Source organism: Alternaria metachromatica (genome assembly GCF_023757995.1).
Source record: "Alternaria metachromatica strain BMP 0045 chromosome Unknown scaffold_3, whole genome shotgun sequence".
NCBI classification, from domain to species: Eukaryota; Fungi; Ascomycota; class Dothideomycetes; order Pleosporales; family Pleosporaceae; genus Alternaria; species Alternaria metachromatica.
Window position 1 is genome coordinate 1,065,577 of NW_026055494.1, and position 19,366 is coordinate 1,084,942.

A 19,366-nucleotide genomic window follows, 5' to 3' on the forward strand; every position below is an offset into this window, starting at 1 on the left:
ACACTAGCGTGGAGCTGTGACGTTCGCGCGCGACACAGGCCGAAGTTGAAGGAACTCCCTGGGACAAAGGTGACTGCGTCTCCCCACCCTCACTATCGTCTGCCCATCGCCTCTCGCTCGTGCCCCCATCCCACCGCTGCCTCCGACATGAACGGCAACATGAACGGGAACCCGCCGCCCGCCAGCGCGCCCGCTGCGCCCGTCGCCGCCAATGGCCAGCAGCCGCCTGTTCGTCGCCGTCGCCCACGTCCGCAGGCCGATGTCCTGCGCAAGCCCCGCCGCCCACTACAGAACATCACGAGGCCCATGGTCTCGTTGTCGCAAATGAACGAGGCCAAGAAGCCCGTCGCCGGGCCCGCAAGCGATGGCACGCAGTCCAAAGACGCGTTGCGACATGAGTTCATTGCTCAAGGCGCCAGCAGCTTCCCACTTATCGTAAGCCGCAAGGACTTGAAAGAGCTGCGACACCATGTCATGCGTCTGCAGAGCAAGACGCACGTCGACATCACCGACGACAACCAGTTCAAGACGCCCATCAAGCTCCACCGCCGAGATCCCCGCGCGCCTCCAAGCGGTATGGGCTCCACGTACGAAGAGGAAGACACGAAGGAGGACATGGAAGAAATGAAGGAGCGGGAGCGCATCGAGCTGCAGAAGGAGGAGCGTCGCAAGGTTCGCGAGGAGAACCAAGCCAAGATCGCCCCTACTGGCATGAAGAAGCCACCTGCCTTCCACAAGAAGACGGAGCAGAAGTACCGGCCCGATGATACTCCAGAGGCAAAGAAGCGACAACTTCTGCGATACGAGGAGACGCTGCCATGGCATTTAGAGGACTTCGAGAACAAACAGACGTGGGTCGGCACCTACGAGTCGGAGCTGTCAGAAACACATGTCATGCTGTCGACCACCCGCCCCGGCGACCCCAGTACAGCAATTCAGATGGCCCCTATGGAGCGCTGGTATCGGTTCAACGTCAAGGGCAAGGTCAAGACTGGCGGCGATGATCTCGATAAGATTCTGGCCAAAGTTGAGAGAGGCGGCGGACCCAAATTTTTCGCCGAACTCGAAGAGCGTCAGAAGCAGCGTGTCAACGCAGAGAACAATGCGAAGATGTGGAGTGGAGTCCGTACCCGTGTCGGCGGCGGTGCAGACGACGAAGGCAGGATCAAGCGCGAGCGCCCCGACGACGACGCAACCGGATTTGTTAAGCGCGAAGCTGACGCGGACGACATCGACTTTAACCTTGAGGAAGACTTTGCCGACGACGAAGAGGGTCTGAATGGTCTCTTTGAAGGTGAAGAGCAGGACGTCAAAGAAGCCGCAGAAAAGCTCAAGCGAGACCAACTGCAGGCTGCTCTATGGGATCGCCCCGATGAACTTGCCATTGCGATCAAGGAAGAACAAGAGCGGAAGGAGGCTGAGGAGAGGAGGATCCAGGAAAAGGGCACCCGAAAAGCCCTAGTCAAACGCGAAAAACAATATGACTACCTCGACAGCGATCCAGAGAACCCGTACATCACCGAAAGTGAGTCCGACACCGACTCCGAGACGGAGCGTCAACAGGCCAAGGAAGAGGCAGAGAAGAAGGCAGCCGAGCAGAATGGCAAGGCACCGGAAGCTGGTAACGTCCCCTCTGGTGCATCTACCAAGGGCACCAATACCCCCTCGGGGAACCACAAGTCTGGCGAGAGCAAGAGCAAGAAGAGGCCAGGCTCACCCAACCTCTCAGAAGCTAGCGGCAACGAGTCCTCGCGCAAGAAGCACAAGAAGAAGCATGACAAGCTGGCTGATGGATCCCGGAAGTCGTCCCTTGCTAATCTCAAGGGCGCAGGGTCTGGTAGCGACAGCGAGATGACTGACGCCGGCAAGAAGCGGAAGAAGGATAAGAAGGACAAAAACCGCATCATGATTGGCGCTTCTCCGAGCGGCACTCCTGGTGCTAGCCGTGCAGGCAGTCCTACAGCCAGTGGCAGCCGCGCAGGTAGTCCTTCTGCAGCCTCATCACGGCCTTCCCTACCATCTGCCAAGGAGATTTACGAATCGTTGCCACCCCAAGGCATGAACATTCAGAATCTCATTGTCAAGTTCAAGGGTCGTGTTGACAAGACCAACACGCAGGTCTTCATCAAGCTCGTCAAGGCGGTGTCTAGCTTCGACAAGGCCAAGAGCTGGCTTACCCCTCTGGAGAAGATGCCCTCCGAGGAGCACATTAACGCATTCATGAATGCGTCAAACGCACCGAAACCTGCGTAGTCTGAGACCGCACGTGGTCAACATGAGAGCGAATGCGATATCCAGCCGGTCCCTTGGTAAATTGCATTAGCGTAGGGGACGAGGGCAAAGGCTAGTAATGAGGAGATACTCGGGCACTACTTGCTCGGGTTTATCAGTACATAATACATGAATCGCAGAACATGGATTACTCTATGCATGTAGCGTTCTGTGATACGCCGTTGAGGCTATACTATCATTATGCATAAACTCAAATCCTCTACCAAAACTCATGCTTTTGACTCTCTAACCCCACCTTCTTCAATACACTTCTCACTGCCATCGCCGTCTCTCAACGGACTCTCGTGCCCCTCTTCTGCAGCAACTTCCGCTAATACCTTCTCATTAGCATCAACGCCCACTTCTTCATCTTTCGCCACATTTCTCCCATGCATTTCTTTATCCGCCGTCTTGCCATCAGCACTATCCTTGTCCTTCTTGATCATGCTCCAGCCACCCCTCCACCCAACCCACCTCTCTTCCCATGGACCCCTAGCAATGATGACAAGAAGCGCTGCGGAGATAAAACCTACGCTAGCACTCCCGCTCCCAATCCAACCCGCAGCAGCATAAATATGGTTCCCGGCCGCCGTACCGATGAGTTGACCGCAAAACGTAGCAACCATGAAAGCAGTGTTCACTCCGTTGCGCCGCTTAGGCTCGACTGAGTAGATGCTAGAACGATTCGCGATCTGCGCAGTCTGGTTGCCGAGATCCATCAATAGGGCTTGAAGGACGGGACCTGCGACCGTAAAGGTTCCAGTATAGGTGCCGAGACATATACCAATGAGAGAGCATGTGAGGCCAAAAAGCACGGAGAAATGTGGTACGAAGCGGTCGGTAACTGTACGTGCGTAGATGGGGGAGATGAGCATGCCCGCTATTCCTATCAAACCGAAAAGACCGATTGTCAGGGAAGAATAGTTGTAGGGATCGCCGGCGAGGAGGAACGTCAGCGTTGTCCAGAACGATGTAAAAGGCGCTGAGCAGAAGAGACCTGCTAGACATGCTTGGACGAGGACGGGGTGGCGGAACAGCATCTTGACAATGTCGAGTAGGATTCGAAAGTAATTCATGCCGGGGTTGGTCGCTGGGTAATCTGGCATGAAGAGCCAGAGGAGAACGAAAATGATGTACTGGAGGGCAAATGCCATCCAGTATACTGCGCGCCAGGTAACAAAGTTCGATATCGTTCCGGAAAGGACGCGGGCAACGAGCACGCCGAGCATGAGGCCGGAGACAACGATGGACAGGGCTGCTGCGCGACGTGACGGAGGAGCTAGATCCCCCACAAGTGGGAGCATGAGTTGTGGGGTTACTGTTGTCACCGCTACGATGAAGGATATGGCTGTGAAAGTTCCGAGGTCGGACGTCAGACATAGTCCTAGCCTGTCCTATCGTCAGTAATCTCCTTTCAGCATGCCTCGGATTTCGACGTGACATACCACAATGTCGCAGTGAACCCTACCAAGCCACATACGAACGGCCGTCGAGGTAACAAGTCCCCCAACGGGCACAGAAAGAGTAGTCCAGCGGCATAGCCAGCTTGCATCACAGTAGGAATCTGTGCGACTTGCTCATAGCGCACGCCGAAGTCTGCAGCTAGTAGATTGAGGATGGGGTGGTTGTAGTAAAGGTTTGCGACTGTAAAGCCCGCGGCAAAGGCGAATAGAACGTTCACTGGGATGATGGTAATCAGCTGGAATCCTGCATGGTGTTCATCGAGGAGAGCTCTGAGGAGCTGCATCGTGAGGTTGGCTTTGTTCAAACCGAACTATGACATGAAATTTCGCATAAAGACGTACTGCTCATAGAGAATTGCGGTGGTTTATCCGGATCCCAGCGACAGTTCGGCGGCGTCCACGTCAAGATTGTGTAAATTCTTCTCCATATTGACTGCTTCTCTTCTTCCTGCTCTATTATGCCTGTATTCCGCTCTATTCCTTTTCGTGGTGGACGACCCGTTGGTGATGAGGCTGCTGTCTGCACTGCACTTTCGTCGGTGGCTGGTACCATATCTCGGCCCCCGCCATCTTTTAAGTCGACCGTTGACATAATTCGACTTACGTCACACACATAATGTACTTCAAATAAGCTATCCAACAAGGAATGACGGTACAAACAGTAGCGGCGCGAAGCGTGGTACAGAAATAAGAATGTAGAAGTAAAGCAGATGAGATGCAGAAGAATCGAGGTACTGAGAATCGATGACGGGATCCTTCCTATTTCGACCAAGTTTGGCAAAGATCCATAATTGAGGAGCCGAGAACAGTTTTGAGCGAGGCTGTTATCCCCGGTATCACCGCCAATCAGATCTACCACGCTATCTGGATGTAGGGCATGACTACGGTTTTGCGACTTGAGAATATTGTTGGTATTGCGTCGCATATGCATCTCCCGTCTAGACAATGTCAACAATCTTCTCGTCTTCATCGTCTTCGGCATTTTCCAATTCCATCAGCTTCCCGCTACCACCTGCACTAGCCATGTCTGGTATATCCTCCTCTTCGCCTTCTTCTTTACGCATGATGACCTGGACCACACGGTCACATGCTTCTTGGACTGATTCGTCATCGACATGCATGTGGCACTCTCTGACAATCGGGTAGACTTTGACGCGCCTCAGCACCTCTCTGCTTTCTTGCGTTGTACTCAGTAAAAGCAGCGTCTCAAGATGAGTCTTGATGATCTCGTGATCCTTCTCGCGCTCCTTGTCCGGCTCAAGGAGTTGTAGCTCATCCAGCATGCCCTCTGTGTCGTCATCTGCGTACTCTTCTGGGCCCATGAGGGGTAGGAGGATGTATGGAAGTAGGTTTGCACCGATAGATGGAGGTGGGAGATTCGGGTCTGGCGATAGATTCGATAGTAGCACGGGATGCGAAGGGACGTGGAAAGCGACGTTCTTAATCGCCGAAGCTACGCCAAGACGGCGGATGTGCGAGGCGTGGTCTGTGAAGACCTGGATCTTGGTGATGGGGATTACGTTATCGTCGTGCTCTTGCGGTGTGGTGAGGTATTCGCGACCCTTGGGAAACTTGGCTAGATCGGCGAAGAAGTACGAAAGGTAGTCGAAATCTGCGTTCTTGTTATACGCGCCCTCTGCGCCCTTGACGAAGCAGTCCATGAGCTGATCCATAGCCCACGTTGACTTGGACAGTTCTTTTGGTATGTCGCGCTTCAACTCTAAGACGCGCTGTAGCGAGTCGTCCTTTGCCATGTTGGCGAGGAGCATTGCGATCTCGTTGGCGTTGGGCTCTTTTGAGTTCTGCAGCAAGTCAGCCCTTGACAGTCCTTGGCTGTATACAGGGGGAACTGACATACGGTTATCCGCGACAAGAGCGTTTCGAGGAAGTCATCGTCCTTTGCCAGCGCCTTCTGGACCTCGGCGTCGGCGGAGACATTGATGAGGATGGTCAGGGCGTTCTTCGCTATGGGCGCATAGTCCTTGACGAGTAGCTTCAGGTCCCTAATAGGCTCTAGTTGGTTGCGCTTCCATAGGGAGACGTTCGCCTGTGAGTATCCGACAAGGTGGTCGGCCGCTGCATAGTGTGAGCTGTGTTCGGTGGTGGGGTGGAGGGGCTCGTCTGACCAGTCTGCCTGATCTGCGTGTTGCCGTGGTGCAGGAATTCCACAAGCTGGAAGCGAAGTATTAGCTGACGATGAACACCAAAGTCTCGAGTACTTGGCTTCCTACCTCTTCTAATTCTGACGGCATCGTGGCTATGGCTGGCTTCGCGTGACTGTCGTGCGCCATGACGAAGGCCCAACTTTTTCTCGGCTGCACATCTCGCTTATCGATAAGCCTAGCGCGCGTCCCGCATCTTCGCTGCGCGTTGTCGCGAGCTGCATGCCCGGCCACTGCAGCGACGTGATACCCGCTGATTGCTTCATCTAATGCATATTGCCCTGCCTATTCTTAACAAGAATGACCTGACCCCGTCATCGTCTTTCGACCACCAAGCCCTTGGACGCTTACCACCACAGCTGGGCAGCCACAGCTCCGTTGGAAGCTCGGCCTTAGTTCGGGTAACTCAGCACATTACCCAGCGACCAAGTCTTGTAGTCAGGCCATCTTGCACAGTTTGCGTCCTGGTAAATTGTGCGATAAGCTGCCAGTGCGATGCCTGAGCCAGAGTTGTCTTGGTGCTAGGGCGGCTGCGTGCACCGCGACTCTGCAGCGTGCGAGCCCTCTTACCGCCGAAAGCTTGGTGGCTTCAAGCCCCCTCCCCACCAAACGCTGTTACGCCAGAACAGACCTTCATCCGCCAGCGCTGCATGATCAAAGCCCGCGAAACTATGAAAATATATTCATTACTTCAATTCCGGCTACAAGAATAATGAAGAATCACGCCCTGACTTTCGTGCTGTCAAAGGGCAGGTACGACAACAGACATCCCTCCCACAGCATTCATGATGCATACCGAAAGTGGCATGTTGGTAAAGGTTTTGAGCGCTCGAAATAGATCGACGACTTGCAGCGGGCCGCCGGACTGGCCACTTGTCACATGCATATGCTACCCCGACGCAGGGCAGGCACATACCGTCTACCAATCATCGCCAGATGCAGGCATTCTCACATCTCAAGCTAGTGCGGCGGGGAGTGTAGCGAGTGAACAGCGTTGGCGCTTACAGCAACCAGCAGCCAACCACCCAAAATATAACCGCCGCTCATCAATTCTGAGTAGCGCCGAGCCTTACACACATCTTGATTGGGCCCATCTGACCACCACCTGGCTGAGAAGAGGGTTTTCCTGCATGGGAAGTCGTCTTTGTACCGCTATTGCCCTGGCTGCATGCCACGGCTCTTCCGATGGCTCGGAGTGCCTCGCAGAATGCTCGTCTTATAGTCGTTATCCCCAGATTACCCGAGACGTCGTACTCCCGGTGTTGCTGTTCTCAGTCTTTGTTCTCTTCTCTACACAGCCGGTATCTGTTGTTTGGTCCCGCCAGTTATTTCGGGGTACCATTTATCAAAAGAGTAGGATAGCAAGCACTCATTATGGCTGGACCAGCATTCCAATTATTTCCTCCTCCTCGTGCTCCAAGACAGACGAGTCCCAGTCCGCGACCATCTCCTCACCCAAAGCCAGCCAGTCAAGAACCATTAGCAACAGAGAGTGCCGTAAGCGCCAAAACACCTGTTGATCTCCACGGACTTCTCATCCAAGTCAACTCTGTGCCAGTATCACCCTCCAACCCAATGGCGCCCCCGCCGGCCATCGCGGCCCCGCCAAGAGCACATATCCCCAGTCCACAGGCTACGACAACGCCAATGTCAAATACAACGAGTCGGCCATACTTTGAACCACCGCCTCAGCAAACTGCGTCCCCACAACTTGGACGGCAAGAAAGCTTTTACCGTGTACAAGAACGTCATGGCCATGATCAAATCGACGACCAGCAACGCACCGCCAGCCCAGATCCTGCTCGCGCGATTTCACCAGCTTTCTCCGAGGCTCAGACTCTGGTCCGAGCAAATAGCTCTGCTACAAGATGCATGTCACCGCAAGAAGAGATTCCGATGCGGTCAATGTTCCCAGTTTATGATCCCACAGTCCCTCTTGGACGTCAACCATATCAGCCAACCCAAGCGTCGCCCACACAGATACCTCGAACCCAGATCAGTCGTTCACCCTACTCTTCCGAGTCGTATATTCCTCACAACAACGTTCGCTCGAGCGGCTCGACAGCTCCTCCACCACCAAAGCCCTTCTTCACGCCATCCAACCTTCTTGACAATCTATGGCTAGCCACTAATGGACAAGAACAGCCCAGTGTGCAGATGTATACCCTGCGAATGCATCGAGCAACAGCCTCAAACCCGACAGTCACCTTTGGTACAACGCCATCGTTACCGTTCTACTCTGTAGCACAGTCAAACCTTGCAGGTAACCACGAAGTACCCAGCATCATGAACGAGCTGCTCATTCAACGACATCACCCCACCCAGCCGCGAGTCTTACCTATTGCTCATCTCGATCTTATCGCGCCTCCGTCACTAGACAATGGAGCGTTTAGCCCACAACAGCAAGAGGATACCACCCTTCTTACTAGCATATACCCAAAGCTGGCCGCTCTTCAGGCGCTTGATGCTGCTGCTAACTCTCCTGCTGCCTCGCGTATTGCGCTTTCAGACCCGGGCGCTCAGTCGCCCGCCGCACAGCGTCTGGCTGAAGATGTTCTAGCTGGTACTGCGCAACGTGAGTGCTGCGCTCTTGCCTGGACGAGGGACAACCCTCAACAACAAGCAAATCCTTGGGCGCAACATATGCCATCGGAGGGTTCATATCAGCTCCATCATCCAACATTGGGCACCTTCCCCATCTCCCTGGAAGGTGACTGTTCTGTCATCAATGCTCCTTCGACGAGACCCATCACGGCGTTTTACGGGCATAACATGCCCATGACACCACAAAGTACCGGACGCAAGCCAGCCTGCATCACTGTGCTAAACCCATACGTTCTCTCTCCAACGACCCCCCGGACAAACGCGTTCTCTCCGCTACCACCACCTCCGCGATTCGATGGCACGAGACCAGTATCTATGACACCTTCTGAGATGTCTGTTGGCCAACTTCCTACGACCACCGACGCTACTGCCGATGATGCCATGCTCGCACGTCTTGACTTCGCAAACGACGCTCTCATTCTCAACCTTGGTGCCCTGACACGTTTTGGCAATCCCTTCTTGGTTGATGTTCTTACATCAACGCTTCTGGCAGTCGCAGTAGCGGAAGCTACACGCGGCCGCAAAACACGCAATCGAAGCCAAGAAAACTTCGAGCCACCACCACCAAGCTTCACCCTGAACCACCAGAAGGAAGACACAGCAAAAGCCTTCAAAGACTCTTTTGTCGAGGGCTTCCAGGGCATCGGTGGGAAGTCGCGCCCGCCACTCTCGGGTAAAGGACTGAAGAAGTTTGCTTCTAGCCTGAAAAGTACAACAACTCGTAGCGATAGTGCGATGGGAAGTTTCGACAAGGACATTGAGTTGGGCGAGTGGTACGGACAAGACAAGCATACGAAAGCGAAAGCCACAAAATCGGAGAAGAAGGCGAAGAAAGCGAATGCTGATGACGAAAGCAAACTACCGCTGGTCGCACGTACAGTCATAACGGTGTTGACGTTTGCGTTCAAGGCCGTGGTGTTCATACTGAAGATAGCGTTCAAGATTGTTGCGGGTGTCGTCGTCATGATCACGCGGAATTTCAGCAAATTATAGGGCGACGGCAGAAGGGCGGGCTGTTTCTTACGACTGATGGGTTTTGGATGTTTTTCTTGCTGCATGATACCATTCTTACTACATTCGCTGGATACCATTTAGACCGCGCTGCACGCGTGGCGCATAGTACCTTAATTTCAAACGCACGATTATCACGCAATCTCGATTACTTGAGCTGGCCATCGAAAATCAAATGTGAAGTGGTGATCTGTTGACTATGGGTTTGATGGTGGTTCTGACATGTGGACCAAAGCCTGGTTGGACGAACTTAAGAAGAAACCAAGTCCAGAGCCAGCATCGTATCTACCAGCGCAGTTAGGCAGCACCGATCATCATGTACTCCTCGCTCTCCGCCTCGTCCATGAGATCGTCCAGGATGTTGTCAGCATTCCGGTGTATATAGCTCATGGGACCTTCACCACCCTTCAAGTGCAATACGCTTCCGGGCAACAGGTCTCTGGCCTTGTGAGCCATGGCGACGGGACAGTTCTGGTCGTCCTGACCATGCCACAAGGTAAGCGGTACTCCATTCTCTCCAACGTATAGATGTCCAAGCTCAAAGCCCCAGTCGCTGCCGCTCAATTTGGCTTCCCAGCTTGCGCCTTCGCTTCCCTGGTGGAACGATTCTCTAGTCATGGCTACGTAGATGGGCCAGTTGGTGGTGTCGTGGATAGCTTCTTGGTCGGCGGGGTGACGGCTCCGGATCTCCTTGGCAATGATGTCGTCGAGGACTTTCGGGTCGTCATCGCGACTTGGCTTACCGATGGTGCTCTCGAACAGCGTGGTGGTCAGCCCGTTGACCCACGGCGCTGCCCAGAGGACGATGCGCGAAGGCAGCAACATGCCAGCTGTGCCGAACTTGACTGGATAGAGACCGCTGACGATGCTGGCTCCCAGCAGACGGTCCCTCGACACCTCCTTGACGCAAGCCAGTGCATAGGGCGCGCCTCCCGATACGCCCAGTACGTAGAAGTTGTGGATCTTGAGGTGATCTGCCAGGGCGAGCACGTCGGTAGGCCAGTCGAGGATGCGACGATTGATCTGGAAGGTCGACTGGCCGCTGCCAGGACGGTCGGGCGCGATGATGCGGACGTTGTGTAGGGCGCAGGCCGAGTGCCATAGCTTGCCTTCGTAGCGCGAGGATTGGCAGCCATGCATGAAGACTATCGTCTTCTGTGGCATCGGGCTGCCGTAGATGGCGTAGGAGAGGGTGCGGCCATCTTTGAGCTTCATGCGCTCATTCTCCTGCTGCATCGTATGCGTTGGGATTCGTGTTTGGTCGCGAGGGTTGCTGAGTTGTTCGTTGCAGCTTCTACGGGGGATGGAGGGGCGCGCAAGGCCACATTGCCTTCGCCGCCTGGGGTAAGCGCGACCGGCAGCGCATGGTGAAGGTTGTTTGCCTTGAGGGATATACCAGCAGATCGACGATACGGGTGAGTTGTGCAGAGCGGGGGATACCACGGGGTGAGCTTTGTTTAGGCCTCGCTAAGCTGCACTACGGCTGTGACGGGCAAGGCCTCCGAACATCTCGCCTACTAGTCCTGACTTCACATGCGTCTCCAAACATATTACACCAACATCGTTTAGATCAGCGACTCTAACTACTGCGTGGACGTGCAATCCCATCAAGGATGGTGTCCAGGTCACCTGCGCCCTCGCAGCCGGATAGCCGCGCCTTTGCTTACATCCCCACTCACGCCACCCAGACGAAAACGAGTCAAGAAAGAAGCATTACAAGGCCACCAAGAACTCCATCCAACAATCCAAATACCCATTGCATCCCAGTTTCCTGAAGCGCCAATGCTGCTACTACTTCCTCTTCATGTAGAGGGGGCGAAGCAGAGCCTTGACAAAGCCGTCCTCCTTAGCCAGATCCAGAGGGAAGATGCGGCTCTTCAGCGTATATGCACGGAAGAGCTTGTAGTTCTTGAAGACAATGACATCGTAGCGCTCGGGGTTGTCTAGATGGTCCAGGATGTTGAAGATGTTGACATAGACGCGTGAAAGAGCCTACGAGGATACGTCAGCAGAGCTATGCGACCGGGAAAAAAAGTGTAACCTTTTTGCACTGTGTTATAGAAGGCGGCGTAGGCTCGATCTTGACATCACGACACAGCTTCTGCCAGTTTTCCAGTTTCGACTTGTCACGGCCGTAGTGTCGAGACACCTCGAACTCAACAACCTCCGCGCGACGACGCTTCGCTTCGTTCTTGGACCAACCTTGGTGGATCGAAAGCTTGCTGAGTTTCGCTATGAGATCGTCCTCGGGATCTGGGACAAATCCATTAAACTTCTCTTGCGAGAAGTAGTCACGAACTTCATCAGAGGAACCGTCGTCGCTTGGAGGAGGAGTGCTACGGTCGCTCGAGGAAGCAGAGGCAGTTGCTACAGCTTCAGATACAATAGAGACGCCTCCCTCTGTTCAATGTGAGCATATCGCTATTGCTTGTTTATGTACGCTACTCACTAGCGCGACTTCCGCGAACCATCTTGCAGGGTCAGTAGTGCGCGGAACTGCGGCAGTCGCCAATAGTGCCCAGGTGGTTTCCGGAGTACGCGCTACACTAACCAAGAGCGACGTTGGGACTGTTGTGCACACCAAGAAAAGAAACGGCTGGAAAGTGTAAATACAATGTTTACGTGTCGCCAAGCGGCGGCTGACTCATACAAATAAGCAACTATCTTTTAGTCCCATTTTCCCGTTGCACGGATCTGGTGTTGTAACCCCTGATATTGCTTCTGTTTGCAAGTGCAATTACGGCCCACGCGGATTCCTCCGGCCTCGATCACAACTTCCTTAACAACGCCCTGATGAAGCCATCTTCCTTGGCCTTCTTCAGCGGAAACATATTGCCCGGCAATGTGGTGTACGCTCGGAACTTGGAGTAGCTTTTGAATCGGATCACCTCCACACCGATGTTACGATGGTCAATAAGGTTGATCAAATTCACCAGGACGTTCCGGCTGCCAAGCACCTCATCACGGTTAGCAGCAGACTTTGCATCGCTTGCAACTCTCCTTACCTGTCTACACTGTGTTATACTGTCTGGTGGATCGCTGATGTGCACCTCACGACATAGCCTCTGCCAGATCTCTAGCTTTGTTGTATTCGTTCCATATGCATAGCCGAATTCCTCCTCCTGGCATTCAGCCCAACGCCTCTGTTTCAGTCTGTTGCCCCAGCTGCGTTGTGCTGCTAGACGCTCGAAATTGCTCCTGATTCCGACCGTTGGATCGTGTACGAAATTGTCGAACTGCTGGAACCATGCGCCGCCCTGGTTTGGGGTGTCGGTATCAACATTATCGTCCGCGTCAGCATGGTTTGACGCCGCTAAGACTGCCTGCAAACTGGTCCACTGCTTTCTTCGGAGTTTATCACCCCAGTTGCGCTTTGAGGCGAGACGATCGAAGTTACTCCTGGTGCTGGCGCTTGTGTCGCATGCGAAGAGTGCAAACTTCAGGAACCACACGGCAGCCTGACTTGTATCCTGGGCAGTTGAACTGTTTGGGTTCGCAGCAGAGGCTGCGGTGTCTAAACAGGTCAGTTAGAGTGTGTAGCATAAGATTTCGACAAACTTTACTCACGGGCGCGGCCGGTATGATGACCGGACATGGCGGATAGTCTAGGAAGGTAAGTGAGGTTCTAGGGTGGTGGAAATAACCCAGGACTCCTTAAATCGATACGTGGGTGCATATGGGAAGCTGCAGCAAACCGAGATGAGCAGACAATCGGACCATTGAGGACGTGGAAGACCCGAGATCCCTGGCGCCACGTCGGCAACGAGCTGGAACATTCTGCCAGTATTCTCTACAGGCATAGTTGCATAGGCTCCAATGATGTGGGTGGTGGCTTTGGGGTTTGAACATCGAATGAGCCTCGATCGCATTGAGTGCCTGCTGCACGGTGGAGCAACTGTGCCGCATGTATGCATATGCATAGCAGGGAGAGAGAGTAAATAGAAGCCCTGGGTTAACGTGAAGAGCTACTGAATTCTGCCTAGGAAGAAAGATCCCTGAACATTATCCGGCATAGCACAATCTTCCATAGGTAGATGAGACCCTTCAGAATACCGCTTGAAGTAACAAAGCCTCCGATCTCTCTTGTACGAAGTCAAGGGTAGATCAAACCATGATAAGACTTCAGCGTGACGAGCTAGGTACTCTCGCCTGGCCGCAGCGAATCATCTTGATGCCTGTGCCTTCAGAGTACTTCCTTGAGAAAGATGGGCAAGAATGTGTCTCCCTTCGCTTCGTCAAGGGGATATCTGCGACCATTTAAGGTGTATTTCCTGAACTCCTTGAAATCTTGGAAGACAAACACGTCAGAGCCTGTTCGCTGCGAGTCAAGGAGATCGTAGATGTTGACCAAAACCTCCGCAAGTACCTGAATACGTGTCAGTAACTGAGTGTCATGACAAAGAGGAGAGTAACATACTTCCATGCAGCCAGGAATACTATCTGGGATTATATCGAGGCTGCAAAGGCGACAGAAGTCTTGCCAACGAGCCAGGCTACCCAGGTCGCTGCCCATGTGGGCTTCCCAATCGGCATCGAAGATCTCAATCCTGGCCTCGCGGCGCTCTTCACGACTCCAGCGCATGTGTTTGCACAATCTCCAGAACTCATTGTTGAAACTTGCCGTATGGTCGGGGAAGAAGCCCTCAAACTGATACCAGATGTCGCTCGCACGAACGCCGCCACTGTCGCTTGGAGTGGGCGTAGCATTTGACACCGAAGTACCAGTAGCATCATCGGGGACAGCATTGGCATCTGCCTCATGGGAAGTTGACAGAGAATCTGGGATCTGTCAGTTTTGTTGTAAAGTCAAACACTGTCTACTCACCGAAAGCGCGCCAGATGTAGACCTCGCCGAAGCACTCATGCCAGTGGTCATTCCACGTCTCTTCTCCGCCGACCCAACCCATCATCTTGGCTAGAAGACAGAATTGGCGCTTGGTAGAATCATGGGTATCGAGTATGAAGACGCTGTCCTGCGCCCAGTTGCGAAACAGCGACTTCTGGGCATCTGAAGCGATTACTTTCGAAGCCATGGTGAGTTGCTGTCGTAGTCACTTGCGCTGGCGGCTGCGGGGTGTGTCGTGACTTAGAGGAAGTCAAAGAGGTGGACCAAAAAGAAGGGCAAGATATCTACCAAAAGCGTACTAACAGAGTGCGTGAGCGGTGAAGATTGAGCGACACCTCAAGATCGGTGAACGGTGAAGGCACGTGATTGGCATGATAGAAATGCGAGAAGCTTCTACACACAACGTTTTGTCACTGCAGAACGAGATGAATTTTCAAAATTATTCCGATTGATTGGAGGAGAACGGTAGCCATGTGCAGAGTTTATGACGTTTGGTCGTCACTCCAACGAGAGGCTGCATACCATCGCGAGCACCATCTTGTTCCCAGAATCAGATGTACCATGAAATGCCTAGATGTGAGAAGCCACACGCATGTCTGATTACCCTTGGAAATCCAGATAGATCAATGCAACTACAACTTGGACAGCAAAGCGGCCATGCAGCCTTCACCAGCCTTAGCACATTGCCTCGGAAAGGTGCCCTTCTTGCGGACGCTTTGGCGAAGCTCGCGGATAGTCTTGTATGTGATGACCTTGATCTCGGGATTGCGCATGTGGTCGATAACGCTGTAAAGGTTGACTTTGAGAGGCCGAAGCGCCTATATATTGTCAGCGGCGTACTTTTGTGTGGGCTCATAGATGATGTGCTTACGTTCTTCGCCTGGGTAATAGTCAAAGGGATCTGCTTGACGCCCATCTCCTGACATAGGAACTGGTAGTATTCAAGCTTGTCAACGTCGTCCGCACCCCAGTAGAACTCAACCTCGCTAGTGAGCAGCTCGACTAGGTGCTGGCGTTTGATACGTCCCACCCAACCTTTGGTGCGAGCTAGACGTTCGAACTCTGACTGAAAGGACGCATCTGGGCGGTGCACGAAGTTGGTGTATTCACTCCACGCTGGGTTTTCGTCCAACTCTAGCGATGAAGCCTCTGACTCAGCATCGCTGTGTTCTGAAGCCGTGTCCGGGATCTCAACGCCCCCAGAGATCTCCTCCAGGGACTTGACCGTATCAAGAGATAGTACACTGTTTTGTAAGTCGGTGCTATCCGAGACTTCTGTGTTCGGTGGATGTTTTGGACTGGTGGAAAATCCTTCAGCTTCGTGTGACTGGTCGCTGTTGATCGACCTCACACTTTCGAAAGAATTCGCCGACGTACGTGAGATGACCGAGAAAGACGAGGTATCGGAACCAATAGAGAGACTTCGCATGCGGTCCGTGAGATCGATTCCACCAGCTTGAGCAGTCACGTTCTTGTGAACAGTCGTATCGGCTGTTGTTGACTTATCTGATGCCATGCATTAGTAATGGTTTCCTCGACACCGCCTTTCCAACTTCCTCGCATCATCAAAGACGCATCAAGCGGAGCGAGCTGAACTTACGACGAACTCCCCATGTGTATGTCTCATCAAAACACGCTTTCCAGTGATAACACCATTCGGTATCCCCGCCGGTCCATCCCTTTGCCTTTGCCAGGCGCGCGAACTCGGCTTTGGGTGAATTGTTGTCATCAACGAGATGATCGGTGTCCTTGGCCCATTCTTTTAGAAGCAGTTTCTGGGCTTCGGCGGTCATTTTGACAGAAGCAGAAGATAGCGCGCTGATACAGCTACCGTCCGCTCCTATCGCAATGGTCTTGAAGTGTCCACGGGTTGTTGGCGGAATGGTGGGGTTGGGCTTAAAAGTGAGTAAGAGACAACAGCGGGAAGGGGTGCGAAGCACTCGTCAAGTAGTTGGGGGAGGCAGCTGTGTGGGTAATGGAGGGGCTGCAGCGGACTCTCCCAGGGTTTCGCATACGCGCTCACACGTGGTTGCGAAGCTTGAGATCCGCATTCGGTTAGCGTTTGATGCCGGATTTCGGCCTATTCGCGCCAAGCAGGGCGTTTGCAAGGCACACTCATCATTGCATTCCAGTGAATGCTTTGACAGATCGCACAATACTAAAGACACATTGATATGGTAATTGCTCCTGCTGTAACATCATTGGTTACTAAGATGCCGAGCCCATCCAAGATGTCCGCCAGTGCTTACATGCCGAGATACATCCGAGCCACATCGCCTACATGCGTGTTCTGCCGCGCAATGCAGCGAACTTCCCAAGACGCGACTTCGAGCCTCAAATTGACTTCTTCATCGCCCGCTTATCATTTCGTATGCGCTCCTTCTCGTCCACTGTCGCGTTCTCCCCATCTCATTTTAGACGCTCGTCTGACAGGTGGCATCAGATACCTCTTGAGCCTTGCGTCGATTTGTAGCTGCTCGAGTCCGTCCGCGACTGTCGACAAGCGCAGCAGACTTCTCGGTGACAACTCTGGTAGCTGGAAGCTCGTAGGAATCGTCGCTGTCATTCGCGCTGCCGTCCGCACTGTCGTACACGGAACCCTCTAATTCTTCATCTGCTGTATCTTCCGCTTCCTCATCATCATCTTTCCCTTCAACCTCGATTTGTTTCTTGACCTCGCCAACCTTTTCAAACTCCTCGTAGGCTTCAAAGTCTGAATCGACACAATCCCTAGCTAGAGCCTTCATTGCTGCCTCTTTGCGAGCGCGGTCGAGTGTGATCTTGAGTGGTTTAATGGGAAAGCCCTTCGGTTGGCGCAGCTGGAGATCATTTCTACGGAGGCGAGCCTTGGGAGTACCGAGGTCCCAATCCGTCTTTAGGAGGATGGGCATTACGAGAGTGCTATTGATATTCTTAGCTTGGTCTGTCTGGTATCTTGTGAACACACGCTTACCCATTCGGCGCGGGTCCATCGGAGGGTACGGCAGGGTCTGAGAGCGCTGCGCCTGAGTCGATACGAGGCTCTTCATACGCCTTCTTTGGTGCTACTTTGACACGAGCCATGTTGAAAGATGCCGAGATGTTTAGGTAAAGTGGGAAGCTGATGTGCTGACGTGCGTTGCTGGGTATTGTCGCAACAGTGGAGTAGGAGCACAGAAGGGAACGAAAGGTAGAGCAGCCTAGCGAGCGGATACACAATTAATTTCACGTCACGCTAGCTGAGCTAAGACGTCCTAGATTGAGCGTTGTAGTCAAAGTGAAAGTGAACGTGGAAGTTGGCGCAGCCGTTTGGTACCAAAGTCATATTGAGCAGACTCGGGATAAGGAAACGAGGGTGACGCACGGTGCGACAATGCGGAGAATTTACCCAAGTAATGGAAACGGGAAGTGCATATGGTCAGTCTTTAAAATATTTGTTGAGTCCGTGGTGAGTTGGGAACGTGGCGCCCGTTACATGCACGACGCGGTGGTCGGGGAAAGCACCCTCAAACTGGGCTCTTAGCAAGAACAATTTCCACATCTTGCTGCGCGGACTGCGCTACTTTTCATGACATGAACGTATCCCCTATCGTCCTGGATGTGTCCGGTCGATCGCTGAAGTCGGGTTGAAGGGAAAACCGGTGACCACATCCTCTGGTAGCGTTGACGAGTGATATAGCCGAGAAGAACCTAAGAATATCATCTGATCTATATTAGCTCAACGATCCTGAGTAGAAATGTATAGTTCACCATGGGTGCTCTGCACAATGACTAGTGACACTCCACATGGCTCTCGACCCCATGTGAAGCTCATCGGCCTTGCTGTTCCTCATGGGGCAAGGTAGTACCTCCATCTGCAAAACGTCATCGGACGTGTGATTTCAATAAGAGCAAGAGGATATGAATGGACTTTACTCGAGAATGCAGTTGCGCAGATGTGCAGCGCAAGCGCGTTGAGGCGCAACGCGTGAGACACGCGGATCATTTCCTCATTCGACATGGCTCCACTCGGCGCGGCGAATGAAGCAGCCATCACGCCGGCAATGGAGAATACACGATACAGTGTGTGATGTGCAACGAGATCCACGTTCTTAACGTAATTACCATAATTGTTCAGCAGTACCTAGTTTGAAGCTGATGGCTCCATGAACTCTAGACTGAGGGGCCATAACAAGACCATGCGTAACCACCAGGACCAGATATCGATGTTTTAGCTCTGCATATACTAATACCTCCCACCCTCCAAACGTTATCCATACCTAGCTATCTACCCTTACCCCTCGCCAGGTTTTCAGGAACGGATCACGGTACGGATACTGCTTCCACTCACGTTGCGCGAGTGTGAAGGCGTTCTGAGCGAACTTGTGGCCTGGTCTTGCTGCCTCGTAGCTGCGAGGCTACGCGTGCGAGCTGGGATCAAATACGTGGAAGCGATGTCTGGGACTGGTGATGTCATCGGTGTCGATGCCATAGTTCCGCCGATACCTGTTCGAGATGTTGGCCAAGCTGTGCTGAACGGCGCATTGCGGGTGATGGAACAGCTCATTGGCATAGTGGCAGCGAATGGGGTTTTCAGAGCTGACTTGCGTGGTGGACCCACAGATGGGACGACAGGCATGCTTGACGATGAAGCAGTGCTGTGTCGTCGTTCAGATTGAAGCGAGGGCTGCGTAGCATCGTTGTGTGAAGAGGCTGTTTGAGGATCTGGCGAGAAAAGAGCTGGCGAAGTTCGCTCGGCGAATACATTCGCTGACAATATTTGCGCAATGTGCGCGCTGGATGTCGAGCGTCTGCGATTCACTAGTGCCTTCAAGTAGCATCCTTCTATACCTTCCACTCGTTCCGTAATTAGTTATTAAGGTAGCAGTACAAAGTGCCTCTTATCTTAACACATATAGTGCAAAATGCGTGTTCTATTCTGCGCGCTTTTCTGCTATTAACACTAAAATAGTAGTGTAGTTTTAATAGTAAGTACTACGCAATATTTATAAGAGTACTTAAGTAACTACTAATAAAAGTTATAATAATAT

The 19,366-nt window shown here is 52.9% G+C and overlaps 10 protein-coding genes across 10 annotated transcripts; 2 read left to right on the forward strand and 8 right to left on the reverse strand.

Moving 5' to 3' along the window:
- Positions 1-147: 147 nt before the first annotated feature.
- Positions 148-2,253, forward strand: J4E83_002015 (uncharacterized protein; the record flags this gene model as incomplete). The annotated part of the gene is made up of 1 exon (XM_049328967.1): positions 148-2,253. The coding sequence occupies one exon, from the start codon at positions 148-150 to the stop codon at positions 2,251-2,253; it is 2,106 nt and encodes a 701-aa protein (XP_049191939.1).
- Positions 2,254-2,501: 248 nt separating this feature from the next.
- Positions 2,502-4,018, reverse strand: J4E83_002016 (uncharacterized protein; the record flags this gene model as incomplete). Its single annotated transcript, XM_049328968.1, has 2 exons — positions 2,502-3,660; positions 3,717-4,018. The coding sequence occupies 2 exons, from the start codon at positions 4,016-4,018 to the stop codon at positions 2,502-2,504; spliced, it is 1,461 nt and encodes a 486-aa protein (XP_049191940.1).
- A 654-nt stretch (positions 4,019-4,672) lies between these two features.
- Positions 4,673-5,986, reverse strand: J4E83_002017 (uncharacterized protein; the record flags this gene model as incomplete). Its single annotated transcript, XM_049328969.1, has 4 exons — positions 4,673-5,536; positions 5,593-5,810; positions 5,861-5,906; positions 5,966-5,986. 4 exons carry the CDS (start codon positions 5,984-5,986, stop codon positions 4,673-4,675), a joined length of 1,149 nt encoding a protein of 382 aa, XP_049191941.1.
- A 2,082-nt stretch (positions 5,987-8,068) lies between these two features.
- On the forward strand, positions 8,069-9,493 carry J4E83_002018 (uncharacterized protein; the record flags this gene model as incomplete). The annotated part of the gene is made up of 1 exon (XM_049328970.1): positions 8,069-9,493. One exon carries the CDS (start codon positions 8,069-8,071, stop codon positions 9,491-9,493), a length of 1,425 nt encoding a protein of 474 aa, XP_049191942.1.
- Positions 9,494-9,808: 315 nt separating this feature from the next.
- On the reverse strand, positions 9,809-10,747 carry J4E83_002019 (uncharacterized protein; the record flags this gene model as incomplete). Its single annotated transcript, XM_049328971.1, has 1 exon — positions 9,809-10,747. The coding sequence occupies one exon, from the start codon at positions 10,745-10,747 to the stop codon at positions 9,809-9,811; it is 939 nt and encodes a 312-aa protein (XP_049191943.1).
- A 555-nt stretch (positions 10,748-11,302) lies between these two features.
- On the reverse strand, positions 11,303-11,982 carry J4E83_002020 (uncharacterized protein; the record flags this gene model as incomplete). The annotated part of the gene is made up of 3 exons (XM_049328972.1): positions 11,303-11,503; positions 11,553-11,911; positions 11,961-11,982. The coding sequence occupies 3 exons, from the start codon at positions 11,980-11,982 to the stop codon at positions 11,303-11,305; spliced, it is 582 nt and encodes a 193-aa protein (XP_049191944.1).
- A 297-nt stretch (positions 11,983-12,279) lies between these two features.
- J4E83_002021 (uncharacterized protein) lies at positions 12,280-13,106 on the reverse strand (the record flags this gene model as incomplete). Its single annotated transcript, XM_049328973.1, has 2 exons — positions 12,280-13,025; positions 13,079-13,106. The coding sequence occupies 2 exons, from the start codon at positions 13,104-13,106 to the stop codon at positions 12,280-12,282; spliced, it is 774 nt and encodes a 257-aa protein (XP_049191945.1).
- A 588-nt stretch (positions 13,107-13,694) lies between these two features.
- Positions 13,695-14,544, reverse strand: J4E83_002022 (uncharacterized protein; the record flags this gene model as incomplete). Its single annotated transcript, XM_049328974.1, has 3 exons — positions 13,695-13,877; positions 13,929-14,290; positions 14,337-14,544. 3 exons carry the CDS (start codon positions 14,542-14,544, stop codon positions 13,695-13,697), a joined length of 753 nt encoding a protein of 250 aa, XP_049191946.1.
- Positions 14,545-14,989: 445 nt separating this feature from the next.
- Positions 14,990-16,150, reverse strand: J4E83_002023 (uncharacterized protein; the record flags this gene model as incomplete). The annotated part of the gene is made up of 3 exons (XM_049328975.1): positions 14,990-15,175; positions 15,229-15,863; positions 16,009-16,150. 3 exons carry the CDS (start codon positions 16,148-16,150, stop codon positions 14,990-14,992), a joined length of 963 nt encoding a protein of 320 aa, XP_049191947.1.
- Positions 16,151-16,771: 621 nt separating this feature from the next.
- On the reverse strand, positions 16,772-17,420 carry J4E83_002024 (uncharacterized protein; the record flags this gene model as incomplete). The annotated part of the gene is made up of 2 exons (XM_049328976.1): positions 16,772-17,258; positions 17,311-17,420. 2 exons carry the CDS (start codon positions 17,418-17,420, stop codon positions 16,772-16,774), a joined length of 597 nt encoding a protein of 198 aa, XP_049191948.1.
- Between the last annotated feature and the right edge of the window lie 1,946 nt (positions 17,421-19,366).